This window comes from Anopheles nili, chromosome 3, assembly GCF_943737925.1.
Source record: "Anopheles nili chromosome 3, idAnoNiliSN_F5_01, whole genome shotgun sequence".
NCBI classification, from domain to species: domain Eukaryota; kingdom Metazoa; phylum Arthropoda; class Insecta; order Diptera; family Culicidae; genus Anopheles; species Anopheles nili.
This window is the reverse complement of record NC_071292.1, coordinates 37,834,162-37,848,565: the sequence shown is the minus strand read 5'-3', so window position 1 is coordinate 37,848,565 and position 14,404 is coordinate 37,834,162. Positions and strand designations below refer to the sequence as shown.

Genomic DNA, 14,404 nt, shown 5'->3' with positions numbered 1-14,404 from the left:
ACAATTTTCGGCAAACGAGATTGCACCTTGTGCTACGCGACGACCATTTTCTTCCATTGCTCTCGCTCTCCCTTGCGCTAATACGGCAACAGAAAGAGTCGAGTCTCTGCAGGCATTTTTGACAATTGACCAACCGTGTAAATGTCATACCGAGCGCAATCCGCCCGCTTCTGTTATGAGTCCAGCGGGATCTGTCCTGTTGCAATCGTCACGTTTGAGAAGTATAAAACCATGCTGGCTGATCAAACAAAATTCTCAACATAGTGTTTAGCAGTTATTGCCAGAAAATGATTGTTTTGCTTCATACAAAACCTAAAACTGAACCGCAACATTAAAGTGCCACTTGTAGCTTGCATTAGTGGGATCATAAAGGTTGATGAGAGCAACAAATTTCAAAGGTTTGATTGTGGATTGTTCTATTACGGATCTTACAAACTAATATAAAAAATGTCCGATATTTATGGGAAGCCCATCACTACTATTTTGTTTTTTTTTTACGCCCCACGCTGACGGGATGCACATCAGCTCGATCGGACGTGAGCATGTACACACATACACACTGTGTAGCAAATTGCTGTCAGTTGTTTATCGCAACACCGGGGTTTATTGTTTTGGTTCTGTTAGGAAACATTTCGTTTTGCAATTACGATGAGTATTCTCAATAAAATATATATAGGCCAAGGACTTCCGGTAGCGGTACACGTTCTGCGTTGCGTGCGTAAGTAACCAAAAATGCCCTGCTTTCATAAAGATATATTTCTTCCAGAGATCGTTTCACGCGTGTTTGGTTCGATGGTACAGCACCGCTGGCGATGGCTCGAAATTTCCCAAAAATGTTATAGAACACCTCAACACCTCACAAGAACAACAAACAAACGGTGTAATCTATGATAAGAAACCATTCCGGATTGACCTAGAAGAAGGTACCACTGTCGGATTGGTGACTTTGTTTAGAATATCTAACTAGAAAAACGTTTCGTGTTATTTCCACAGGAAAGCGATACTCTTGGTGCCTTTGTGGTCGTTCTAAAGGTCAACCGCTATGTGATGGAACCCACAAGCTAGTGCAATACAAAATTACGCAGCGGTAAATATGATGCCATGGTACAACAGTACAAATTTATTTAAAACTTACTTATGCCATATATCTATTTCAGACCGGTGCGTTTTCAAGTTGAGAAAACCGGTACCTATTGGTTGTGCAATTGCAAACAAACCAAACGTCGCCCATTTTGCGATGGAACGCACAAGTGTGAGGAAGTCCAGAAAACCTCGGGAAAATAACACGTCGCATTTTTTACTTCTTGTTTCTGCCAGCGTGATAGATTCTTCTACTCTGATGTTACGTCGGAAAAGAAATTTTCGCGAAAGAGAAGTTTAGTCAATAAAATAATATAGACGTACTCTTACCGTTTTAATTCTCTTTGCTTGTCAATTTACTGTTGGTTGTTGGCGTAAGTTTTTTAAAGCGTTGGTATAATTTATTGCCAATTATTCGTGCTCTGATTACTTTCATACCATGGCCTGCGGGTATCACTATCAATATCTGAATTGATCCTTCGTCGGTGTTTGATGTAGTCGTGATGAAAACCACCTTCAGACATAAACTTTTTGCTAGTCAATTCAACTAATTTGGCAATCAATATGAATCTTTTCTCTGCCCTCTGTATACGTGCCCTAGCGTATGTAAAGATGAAAAATAGCATCCTCTGTCTGCATGGGTTTACTTTGAGATATTATATCGATAAAATGTCATCGTTTGTAATTGGAAAGATAATGAAACATGCAAAATAGGTTTAGCTTTTACTATTTTTGATTTAAAACAAAAAGGAAAAGAAAAATGCCGCACGAGTTACAATCAAAGAATGTTAGGTGTAGAAAGGAGAAGAACCTAAAAACAGATTTGAGTAACAACCTTAATTTGCGATGTTTTATACGGAGCGTTGGGAACAAACTGAAAGAAATCATTACCGTGTGAGTCTTAAATGCATTTTTTTCTATGCTGCTATGGTTTGACTATTGTTGACTTTTTTTGCTATTAATAAGATATTACAAAAGAACACAGGTGTAAAATAATGTACGAGAGACCTTTCATACAAATAAATTATACTGCTCGTTCATTACGAAGATGATGGGCAATAACGGTCGCTTTAAAGCTGCAACAATTTGTTCATCAGCCGGCGCCCTTAGAATAATACCATCGCCGTACATCAACCATATACGTTCTTCAACGAATCCTCATTTACATGCTTTGCATTACTTATCAGCTGGCTTAATTTCATTTTTTGTTCTTTGCCAGCTGTGTAACAGGAGCTTTTGAGCTAATTTACCTATGAAATAGTAGAAATGTTTTTCGCACTCTATGCATTCATTTTTCTTTATCATTCCATTCTATTGCATTCTAACGCTCTTTAAATGCAGGGAAAAGCAGCACACAGAATGGACGCTTTATCAAAGGATTGTACAAACATAAACACGAATCGATCATTTTCATTTGATATGCTTCAATAAACATTTCATGCAAAATAGAGACCCATGTTTAAAGCAAATATGCAGTGATGGGAGTAAAAGACTGAACCAATGACAAAATAATGAAAGGAATATATAACATATTCCATCCATAGTACTGTCCGTTTCGTTTCAAATACCACTGGTTTGAATCATACAATTTTGGCAAAATTAATACAGTTTTTGATCAGAGACTACGCAAACCTTATTCAATACTCTCAAAAAAAAAAACGATCAAAATATAAAAGATAAACATTTTATCACCGAATCTGGATTTCGAATTGGTTAACATTTGGACGTAGTTTCCTGTTTAATACGAGATGATGTTTGAAATCTCGCCATCGATCAAATGTAAAATTTCTTCATTGCTTGAAGACTGAATCTGATCCCCAAATCAGTGCACATTTTTTATGGTTGTTACGCTGGTTTAAATTTTAATAGATTTTAACAATTTTAATGATACATATTTTTAAACATACGATACAAAAAATATACGTCGTGCACGCGATAGGGAAACTAAGGTTAAGTAAGGAAAAGTGAATGATTGAATAACGTACATGGTTTTAATCTCATTTTAGAACTCCCCACGCACTCTTTTTAGTTATGTTGTCCTCCTGGTTACTTTAGCACTTCCAATACCAACAGTCATGGTGCAGTAGCGATTCGATCTTTAAAATTTATCAAACTTTCGGCTTCTGATTTGCTCCCAAAACGCGCGCACATAGGGCGTAGATGGATAAGGTTAATAATTTATCTTGATAAAGTCCCTTGTGAAGCTAATATAGAAATCCTTTTCGTTCACAAAAATCCGCATGCACCAGCATCGTTTATGACATTTCTGTTTTTCACATAATGGTTTGTTTGTTCATTGAGATGCATGCATTGCTTTTGAATCCGTTCAATTTGTTCGATCTTCCTGTCGTTCTAGTTCTCGCTTTATTCAAACGATAAACCAGCACAGATGGGTTGGCGTATGCCATCAATATTACCTCACCGTCGGCAACAATGCAAATAGGACAGACAGCAACAACACACGAATTCGCAGCTTAGTATTCTTCCTCCTCTGGTGGTACTTCATCTGGGGGCGCAAACCCATCCTGGTTAGAATGAAATAGCGTCGGTAAACTATAAATGCAATACCAAAAAATTTGTAAACGACATTTTCAGATGATGCTACTTACCTCTGTCGCGTATAGAATTTCTAAAATTTTCTGAACAAACGGACTCTGACTTTGCTCATCATCTTGGCAGCTACAAAAGAATTTCAAGAGCGTTATAATTCACAGTTTTGCTTGAATGAATATAAAAAGAACTTACAGAATTTCAATGTCTCTAAGCTTGCTGAAATAGAAGTCTCGTTCCTTTTCCAGCCCTTCGAAGTTTAATCGCATATCAGACATCTGCGCGGACAGTTCCTCAATCTGTTGATTCGTCACGCTATTTTGAGAGGACGATTTGCTCGTGTTTACGATCACACCACCGCCAATCCGGCCAGGCGGGCTCTGCACCATCTGTCGAGTGGGTGCAACTTTGGACACTGGATAGTGTTAGATATGTTTATGTGTAATTGCGAGCGAGAGCGCAACAATGTTTAACATTTTGGAAAAATCCAATATTTGATTAGGAGATGGATGGAATTAAGGGTTAGATCATTATGCATGCAGGATCGTGGTTATTGTTAGCCAAGTACAGACACCGTCGATATCCCGGGAAAGGATACAAGGCGCATTGACCAAAACAGAGCATAAAGAATTAAATAAGTACAGTGTCATTGCGTTTACGTCGTTGGTGTTTTATGTTCAGAAAATAGAAGATAATCGAAGCAGAAATAGAAAAGAAAAAGAAAAAATAAATTAATACTCTGCGCTACTCAAATAAATAATGTGAAGTGTTATAAAAAAGATTTGAGTTTTGAGAAACTACTCTACTCCAGTATGCCGAAAGACATGAAAAAAATAGTGAAAATAGTTTTCAGATAAACGAATAATTATCGAAATAAATATAATTGATGGTCGTACGATATTTGTAGTCGGAATTGGTGCAAACTTCAAATCACGGTTTTTTGGAACTTTGGTACATAAATACATTCAACCGCAAATGACGCACCTGGAAGAAAGAAAAATCGCCAGAGGATCCGAAGCAAGTGATTCGTCTTCCTTAAAAAGCTCCTTATGAATACATGCATTCACTACATGCCAAAATGTACAAATATAGTACCTACATTATAATACCTGTGTAATAACCATAAGCAAAAAAATCCCTCAATAACCCGAAAGTGTTAGTATTGGCATAGATACAAACTGCGGTTAAACAAATAATTTTAATAATATATAACCATAGTTATTAATTGAATGAAAAATGTAATGTCAGATTTGTACACACTATTTGAATAATAATAAAATAAAAACCCATCTAAATCATTCCTAAATTATAACTTCATAATAGTTCATAATAGCTTTTTCTAAACATTGTGCTTTAATTTTCGATTGATGTATAAAGTTTAAAATTCGAAAGATTTCATATTTGAAACATTTTGTGATACTGTTTTTGAATTAAATCTGATATTTATGGATATAAGAATATAAATACGAAAGAAAGACCATTTTCAATTCAATTCTGATAAAGTAAACTTTGAAAATGTTAAAAAATTAAGTTAATGCTTTTATAGCCATGCGATGGAGGAGCGAGGTATTTTACAATGCTTTGTCAAATCTTGGTAGGTTCCACAAATATTAAACCTCAGTTTAATTCAGTAAAAATTCAATTTAATCAATTGAAAATAAATTTTAATCAAGAGTCGCGTAAAACCAAAACTGTTGAGCTTGTTAGGTGTACGAAAATGTAGAAAATTTACTTCTAAAAGGAACAAGAAAGTTATTTTATTATCCATGACAAAAAAAAATAGTATACTTTATGTTTGAATCTTGTCCAGGTTCACAATTCGTAATCTGATTACACAGATCTGTAACAACCCATTAATAAAACGTCTTTCACGATTTTTAATTTATATGCAGATCATGTAACATCATAGTTTTTCAGTGTATCGTATAATAAACGTGAACTAGAAAAATACAGTGACAGTGAATTTTTTTGAAAATGAAGAGCGAGAGAGCAAAATAGCTATTTTGTTGCTGTTGTAATTAGAATCGACAACATTAACAGGCTGTGTTTGGCGTTAGTATACTTAGCTCGATGCAGTCAGGATAATGGAAGAAGAATCGGACGGGACAGGAAGCTCATGTGTATTTTTTTAAATTTGAAATTCGATAAATAACCATAAATAAGTAATTAGGAGAGTAACGTACTCGGTTTGATTCTATCACGAGGTGCAGCGGTGGCAATTGTCATTTTGCGTGGAGGAGCAACGGCCGATACGCCGTTACCTTTTGGTGCACCCGCACCGGAACCCAAACCCATCGGTAGGTTATCTCGCGCTAACAAAGCATCATACTCTCTACCGTCATAGTTTGCATCGAAGAATTTCTTGAACCATTGCAAAAACTCAAAGTTATCTTGGAAGCGACCCTTAATTAGTTTATCGATTGGAATAATCTAAAAATGAAGAAAGAAAAGAAATTAAATTAGATGTAAATCATGTCAAACCTATCACCATGAAAACGCAGAATGATGTAAATAAAAGCAAAAAAGAAAAGCGATCTAATTCAAAGAATTAAAACGAACCGTAACGTGTATATAAATTTTCCCAACACAATCGAATGAATGTAAAGAGCACCCCAATCAGATAAATAACATATTCAAAAAAGCTCAGATGATATAAATTTCTATCCAAATTCAAAACGCATAATCCATAAACCTGTGCAGAAAACATACCAAACATGTTTGTTGTCTATATTGTACAGCATTCGCTTTGAGGTATATCGTGAATCCAGCGGATTAAATAATATAAATGCACAAAGAAAACAAAATTCGGCATTGTTATTTCCTCGTTCCCTCTTGTATTGCGTAACGTGTATTCAAACAAATGCATCAAACAGCATAGCTTCTCCTTTTGAACAAATACAGTATTTTATTAGATCGGATGCTACATTCTAGATTTTCTATTGTCATTTTCGATTTCGAAGATTCAAAAGCGCATTTGGAACGAACCAATTATAAAATTGTACAGGCGCTTACGTAAAACTGCTGTATTTATTCAAAAGAAAAGCCCAGCTAAAAACTGTGCTGTCACTAATAGTTTGCAACCTTCGGCCCTGCATCTTAACAGATACGAGCACACAACCAATCGATATACAACGCGACTAGGTGGGCATTATGAAAACTATTGTCAGAACTAACATTGTAACAAACGAACGAACGAATGATCGAAAACAAATGAACAACATTTTGGAGCAGAGAAGTTTTTTTAGGGATAACGGTACAGTCAGACCGGGATAGCACAGACACTAAATGAAGGATCAATGGGAGGATGGAGTAAATTTCGGTTTGTTGAGAAAACTTTTTGTAAATAGTGTGTTTTGCTTGTATGTTACTATACCGATGGACCCGCGAGTGGCGGAAGCAGCTGGTCGGCTATGGATACGGGGAGTCGGCAGTTCTCCCACGCCAAGTTCGTTTTGAATGGCACCCTGGCCGAGCATAATGCCACTTCGCGCTTCCAGTGCATCGTACTCTCGGCCGTCGTAGTTTGCATCGAAGAATTTTTTGAACCACTGTAAAAACTCGAAATTATCCTGAAAACGACCTTTGATCAGCTTGTCCACTGGGATGACCTAAACGTAGTAGGGAAAGGAAATGTGGAATGGATGGAATAGATGAGAGAAAAAGATGGATTGTCTGGATTTTCCTACTAACGTTGTTCGATTGTTTTCAAATTTTCTTAGCAATATCTAAATGAATAAAAAAATAAGGGCAATCGTTTGCTTGCCCATAAAACTTAAAACGAATCGATATTAAAAACATTTTATATCGAATCTATACGTTTCTTACAACATATGTTCCTAATTCCACTTACTGAAAAATGATGGCTTTCGCAAACATACGCTAATGACCAGACCCTTCCCCAGAGATAGATTTTGTTTTTTTTGTTTTTAAATGGAAAACCTATTGAAAAAAAAACGCCACCGCAAGATCATACCTTATCGACATTCATCTTCTTGAAGGCAGCCTGCAAGATTTTGAAGTTTTGAATGTATTCATGCTCTAGGTTGGTTCGAAATTTGACACGCTTCATTGGTACGGAGCCGGGAAACAGCATATCCATGTACTGGCAGTATGCGGCTCCAGTGCACAATTCTTCAATCTTGGTGAACTGCGATCGCAGACAATCGTTAACCCATGATAGCATATCATGTCGGGAAAGGTTGTCTGTCGTGACGTTAGTCGAATATACGTTGACAGCCATGCTTATCAATTATTGCATGCGGTTCTAAAATTAAACAAATAGAAATGAAAAAGATTATTATTCATGGATTATGATGATGGAAGATGCTGCATTCTTAAAATACATTGATAAATTAAATTATAGCAAAATAGATTGAAAGGTAGATATAAGATTATTATTACGAACACACTCTTTAATATAAGCCTATAAAAGTATTCACAATCATTTCATTGTTTTTTCTTTATTTAACTCTTGTCTAGTTGGTTCACTTCATTACAGTGTATGTTGAGCTAACGGAAAAATCGCAAACCAACGTTATATAACCTTCATAGTATATAGCAGTCTTTTCTAAGCCGCTAAATTTCTTCGAGAGCAATGAACGAATGCTGAAACCAAGCCAACAAGACAGATTTGTCTTTTCTTTCATAGGCAAAGCATCAAGCTGCATTCAAGAGAGTCAACTCTGCTGTTGCTCTTAATATGTTGTACCGCGACAGTGCAACGCAATGCTGTATTAAGAACATGCAAAAATAATAGAAACAAAACTACACCCTATGTTTGCCGATCCAGAACAGTTGCATAGTGCGCGACCAAGCGCGATGACGCCGCACAAATTTAGAACAAAATGCAACGGTGAGAAACGTAATGGTGTAGATCCAATACTTCTGAAATTGATCTAGACTCTACGCAAATAACAATTTCATTTTCTTCGTGAAATAATGATTCCCGAGCCAACTGTGAAAACATGCCTCATTTGTAAGCAATATATATATTACGAAACTGTTTTCTCAATGTTACTGTATTTTGTATTATAATACTAGATTGAGATTGTATTATAATACTAGATATTAAAATCAAAACGAAGTACCGAGGTTTGCCATCTTTACAAAAAAATTGTCATTCTATTGTTTTGTTCTCTAATCATTCTTAATTCTTTCATTTTAATATTGTCTCGAAGAGAGCTAAATCCAGCTTGAAACAGACTAATTATCTTATCTCACTAAAGCATATTTTCTCCAAACGAACGAAAAGAGTATAAAATGTCACTAAACTATGCAAACATTGATCTTTACTTATACATCCGAGAGGGTGGGTGTGTTGTTTGTTGTAGCACTAATCCGGTTTTATTAAATGAAAAAAAAATCGTCGTAAGAAAAGGAAGGAAAATATTTATCATGACGGATCATAGGTAGAGAGTGAATCGAAATAAGAAATTTGGAATAAATATTTACAACCTCGGAAGCAAGTGCCTACTTCTACCGTGGTTCGTAGGCCTTTCCATTCAAATTTCTGTTTCAAGACACTCGCTGGCCATGGAAGTATTTTCAATAATTAGCGATTACACTTCATCTCAAACAAATCATCCTGACGATACGTGTACACATTACTTTCACTTGCATTCCAGCACTTATTTATCCGTATTTACAGTGAGTGATTGAATAAATAAAACCTAACAAAATCAAAAGCGTTGAAGCGATACAATGGATTTTTTCTGATGTGCAAGGAATTTGATCCAAATGAAGATAATCTGTAACCTGATACAATCAATCGGCTCAATCATCCGACTAAACGCTCGTAAATGGAACCTGAACCATTAAAATATCAATATTTGAGAATACAGTCCATACCTTACAGTTTTTACCATGCAAAGCACAGTTTACAGTTATTTACCATAATTTTATTTAATTTTAATTAAATAATCAACAGCAGGATCTATTTGAACAAAAGTGAATTTATGATTTAGGCCACTAGTGTGGCCAAAAACCGTAAAATAAAAAAAAGGTAAATAAAGAGATAGTGGCTTTTTTTAAGTTATATTAATAACAAAAAAAGCATTTTATAATAATTGTCCAATTGACAACCCTCTCTAGTTTTATGATCGATAATCAATCTCATAAATGATGTCGACCGTTTTGTTCGCAGTCATTTTAACCAATTATGGAATGTGCAATCGCACTATCGCGCCATAATATTGATGCCCTTACGTTCGTTTTAATCAACCGGAAACGTTTGTCATACTCTTTCAGACAATCCCACAAAACAAGCAAAAAACGCGTTAGGAACGGGAGACTCCAACCTGACATTACTAAGCCAACGTCAACTGCAAAGAATGTTTGTCAACCACATGCAACGTAGGAGTAAACGGTGAACGTCCCGTCCCCCCTTGTACGCACGCTTGGCGATTATAATTGAAAAAAATACTAACTTTCTGCTAATCTGTCAGTAGTTCATAGCTATCCATTTATGAAGAAGTAGAATGAGGAACAACAACAAGACCCATTCGCTAACTCCACAGCAACATACTGTTCGTTTTATAGTTTTGAATGAATTCTAGGGCCCTTGTCGCCTCAAAGGAGGCACGATGTTTCTCAGACAACCCTTATTTCCTACGTTAATGGAACGAAATCGAATGTAGGAGGAAAAAGGCTTGGCTGACACACTCATCGCTTTTAACCTGTGCTGTCTTCATCTAATAATACGCCAAGCCACACAGGATACCGGTTTAGGCGTTCAGTCAGATGATTTCCAAACCCAAGTCCGGCTTTGGTTTGATATCCCACGCACGATCAGAAAGAGTTGTATGCTGTTGGGCATATATGTCAAAACATCCTGTTTGCAAATAAGATGCACGCACAGTTTGATCATCGGTAATGAATTTTTATGCTGATTATATGCCGATATCGTGTGCCTGTAGGGCAAAACCTAACCCAACTTTATCCAGCGACACTTGTTGATTTGGAACAAAGGTAAATAGCAAGCAAACACAATGATTTGCCTTACCTTAGCAAGGGTCATGCGTGCTGCATAATATGCAAGTTACAGAGCTTGTGTTCCGGGCCAGGCTATGTGCCAAGTCAGTCGATAAGAAAAGCATACAACCAAGCAGCGGTGATTCATCCTCGTTTTGTTTGGGAGACCGTTAAACGTCATGATAACCATACACACATACACACATGCAGCCTTGTTCCGTTTGACCCATTTTTAGGAACGACTCGAAAGGCTCTACTATATTAGCCCGTCCGTCACCGCACCACACCAGACGTGTTGTTACACAGCGAGATGCAGCAAAATTCAGACCACGATACGCGATTTATGGCAAGTTAAAGGAGGAGTGCCTCAAACTTTTACTTTATAAATTGGGTATCACAATTTAAGGAAGAAATACACCCCTAACCGTACTTATTTGGTAAGAAAAGCGCCACTAGAAAGTGCTAAGCGAAAGCACTTTATCGCTATAAGATTTATTCCACATCTTCGGTTGATTCAAACGTTTTACGATGCATTTGTTGCGATTTCTACACATGGCGACGAACGCTGCTTTAGTAAATGAACACGCAGTTGAAGCTGACTAAAAAATCCACTCTGGTTTACCTCATGGTACCGTCGAAGAGGATTACTCAAGTTCTTCTGCAAACCAAACAAACGCATGGTCGACGAAATGAAAGAAAGGTACGTTGATCAATTCCTTGATGACGTATGAATTGCTTTAAAAAAAACTTTCTCCGTTCATTTTTAGATAACGAGTGTCGCGCGTACGACGGGTTAATTCATTAGCAATGGCTAGATAGTATATATGGTTACAAAAAAAACTCATCGTTATAAGAAAGTTGCACGTAAACCCCAAAGTAAAATTTTATCGACCAAATGCGGAGCTTGCTGCCGGGAAAAGAGAAGTCACACACCGATACTCGTGGCATTTGATAACGATCTGCCACATAGCGGCACTCGCTACGGTTCTTATAATTCTTTCCGGCTGTTCGGAACTTCAATATTCCGGTACTCACCAACGAAGGAGCGCGCACCCTGTGTGGCTTCACGTACGTGAAATAACAGAGATTTTGCCGTTTGTTGCACGCCTTTTATATCTAAATTTAAACTGAATCATTACTGCGCCTGAAAATCTTCACGATATTCTTTCGTTCGTTCATTTACTGCCGAGAATTCCCCTGCTTTTCCACTCCATTTTGGTTAATTAGCCAACGTACGGCAATGCCTGCAGGCTGTGCTATCAAACAACAATACGAATTCCTACTACTTCAAGACCTACAGCAGCAAGTGAAGAGTTTTGCAACCACGCTATTTTTTGCCTTATAAGCTAACGCCGCGCGATAGGGAAATCCTGAACAAATCGAGGGAGCTATTCATGGTCGCCCTAATTTGCAAACAATTGACAAGCTACAACCAAAAATAGTTCCCTTTCCTATCATATCCCTCAACAACGGTCTAACTCGATGTGACACCATCAATCCAGTAGCGAGCGAGGTTTAAAGACATTCAAACGAACGGCAACCAAGCTCTTTTTTCACTTCCGGCTATCACTCCTTTTGGGTGAATATTTCCGTTCCATCGAGTCGATAAGAATAAACATCAAAAGCAACTGCCTGCGCACGGGACATTGTAATTAAGTTTGGATAGCCAAAACCACCCAAGCACATGATAATGAACATCAATCATCGATTAAGAGACCCAATCGATCAAGAAAAAAGAAAAATATGACTTATTCTATGTACAAAAAAAACAATGTGAAGTAGAAAGTGAGGTGGATTATATGATTAGCAGTTTGATAGCGGTCAATCACCATTACTATCTTTACCAACCACACAGAATAGCAGCGGAATTTTAAATCAAATCTTGTCATTTTACTGCAGTTATCGCGTCCCACTTTCGACCGCTTTTCTAATGTTAACTCCTATGTATCTGATTGAAATAGTTAATTTGGAAAATTAGATGGGTTTTCAGGCGGATTTAATCTTTAAATGCATTTTTGTTAAGATTGTTTTTCTTCGTTTAAAAAATCAATTACATATGATCGCGGTTGAGCGAGGCTCAGGGGAAATGTTAGGAATGCCTCAACCTGCGTGAAAGGCCCATGATGGGGAAAAAACTGCATACACTGGTTTATTTTTGGAGCAGTTTAAAGCTTACACATCAAATTTGGTTGGAGTTTAATCGACTCAACATGGACGGGATTTTCAGGCGCAGATATTGGTTAGTAAAAGAAACACCATTAGATACCTCTGAAATACTCGCTCTCTTTTAACCGCTTGATTATCATTAAAAATACCTTTTAACGTAGCCTTAGCATACCTGCATAGTATTTAATGTCGAATAGTTTATATAGCTATGAGTTGATGTTTGCATTATCATTTTTATCAATCCTAAGTAGCAGAAAGTTTTCTAACACATTTTTACATACTGAACATCGTGTAATCATTAACAAAACCAGTAAAACGATAGTACCAGTAAATGACAGAAAATTGATAGCATATGACCGAGATGAACTCAAAATTACACTTTCATGGACCTAATTTTCAAAAAATAAAGTAATTATATATATATATATATATATATATATATATATATATATATATATATATATATATGTGTGTGTGTGTGTGTGTGTGTGTATTATTTATTAATATATTTATATAATATATATTATTTATTAATTTATTTACATAATGTGTGTATGTTATTGAACAGATCATAAAGCAACATATGTGATTAACTATATTCTATGATCTATGAGCTTAGGAAAAGAATTAAACAATCACAAAACTACTTTTAACTATAATTGATATTAAAAAAAACTAATAAATTATAAATAATTTAAAACTAAAAAGTCATAAATTTTCACGAAAAGTCTCACGTAAATGAAGTGCCAAAGCGACATGCATTTCATCTTTCAAGATCACTTCCGGAGAAAAGGTCCGATTCGGGCGTTTCCGGAGAAAATTTCCAATTCGTATTGTTAAGAGAAATTTTCAACCGGTTCGTTCCAAACGGTAAACCGATAGCCCAATGATGACAGTTGGCACTGGTACTTGTTTGTTTGGTCTGTTCAAGACGAGGATGACGATGACGATGGCAGTGATCTTAATGATGCCCCTCCCCCTTCCATAGACAGCACTCATAAATGTTTCACTAACTTAGACACCACCACGATGAGTAAGTGATAGAAAAGAGATATTTTTCCAGCAACAATGACCAGCTGGCATGGCGTTGTGATCCAAATTCCAGGATTCGCAAATCCGGATGGTATGGCGCCATGTTCAAACAACCAAATACTGCTTGATTCATACCGTACGTTCTTTTGCCACTATGGCGGAAGCTAGTTTAGATGAGCCGACACACACTGTTTAATATTAGCGACATTCAGGCGGGTATCAGAAAGAATTAAAACACAAAAATGAGAGAAAACTGACCTAGTAATGAACTTTCCACCGGTACCTCGAGAGTTTAATCCGTGAATCAGCCAACACCAGCAGTCGATTATTTCGATGCAACACTTTTTCGTTCAGCTACTTCGCGTGCTTCGTTCCACAGCCATTGAATTTTCGAAGCTTCACGGCATGACGTTTTGGATGACAGCTGAATAAACCTATAGTGAGCCATCGTGCTCACCACTTCATGTATCCCAGATGTCATGACTAATGCTGCTCACCATGCATTTCTCATTACGTGATTGGGTTCAAAAATTGACATTCCTCTGGTCGGGATCGTTAAGCAATTACAAAATGATCTATCGACAAAAAATTTGGATGATGATAAGGT

General features: G+C 36.7%; 2 protein-coding genes across 4 annotated transcripts; one reads left to right on the top strand and one right to left on the bottom strand.

Moving 5' to 3' along the window:
* Positions 1-514: 514 nt before the first annotated feature.
* LOC128724189 (CDGSH iron-sulfur domain-containing protein 3, mitochondrial) lies at positions 515-1,368 on the top strand. Its single transcript, XM_053817954.1, has 4 exons — positions 515-544; positions 695-923; positions 994-1,087; positions 1,158-1,368. Exons 1-4 carry the CDS (start codon positions 515-517, stop codon positions 1,282-1,284), a joined length of 480 nt encoding a protein of 159 aa, XP_053673929.1. The 3' UTR covers positions 1,285-1,368.
* Positions 1,093-14,175, bottom strand: LOC128725967 (microtubule-associated protein RP/EB family member 1). 3 transcript variants are annotated; one of them, XM_053819742.1, is made up of 7 exons: positions 14,056-14,175; positions 7,604-7,894; positions 5,814-6,060; positions 5,669-5,671; positions 3,826-4,045; positions 3,690-3,759; positions 1,093-3,605 (listed from the first exon to the last, which is right to left on the bottom strand). In XM_053819742.1, exons 2-7 carry the CDS (start codon positions 7,868-7,870, stop codon positions 3,555-3,557), a joined length of 858 nt encoding a protein of 285 aa, XP_053675717.1. In that variant the 5' UTR covers positions 7,871-7,894; positions 14,056-14,175; the 3' UTR covers positions 1,093-3,554. The 3 variants fall into 3 exon arrangements, with proteins under 3 accessions (XP_053675717.1, XP_053675716.1, XP_053675714.1); XM_053819741.1 differs by lacking the exon at positions 5,669-5,671 and having other exon boundaries at positions 1,093-3,633; XM_053819739.1 differs by lacking the exon at positions 5,669-5,671.
* Positions 14,176-14,404: the final 229 nt, after the last annotated feature.

What these genes read in the sequence shown, in the direction of transcription:
- LOC128724189 (XM_053817954.1), top strand. Translation starts at nt 515, where the DNA reads ATGCACATCAGCTCGATCGGACGTGAGCAT. An exon ending in GCTCGATCGGACGTGAGCAT is followed by an intron (nt 545 to 694) that starts GTACACACATAC and finishes GACTTCCGGTAG; the next exon opens with CGGTACACGTTCTGCGTTGC. An exon ending in CCGGATTGACCTAGAAGAAG is followed by an intron (nt 924 to 993) that starts GTACCACTGTCG and finishes TTATTTCCACAG; the next exon opens with GAAAGCGATACTCTTGGTGC.
- LOC128725967 (XM_053819742.1), bottom strand. Translation starts at nt 7,870, where the DNA reads ATGGCTGTCAACGTATATTCGACTAACGTCACGACAGACAACCTTTCC. An exon ending in CTTAGAGACATTGAAATTCT is followed by an intron (nt 3,760 to 3,825) that starts GTAAGTTCTTTT and finishes ATTCTTTTGTAG; the next exon opens with CTGCCAAGATGATGAGCAAA. An exon ending in AAATTCTATACGCGACAGAG is followed by an intron (nt 3,606 to 3,689) that starts GTAAGTAGCATC and finishes CATTCTAACCAG; the next exon opens with GATGGGTTTGCGCCCCCAGA.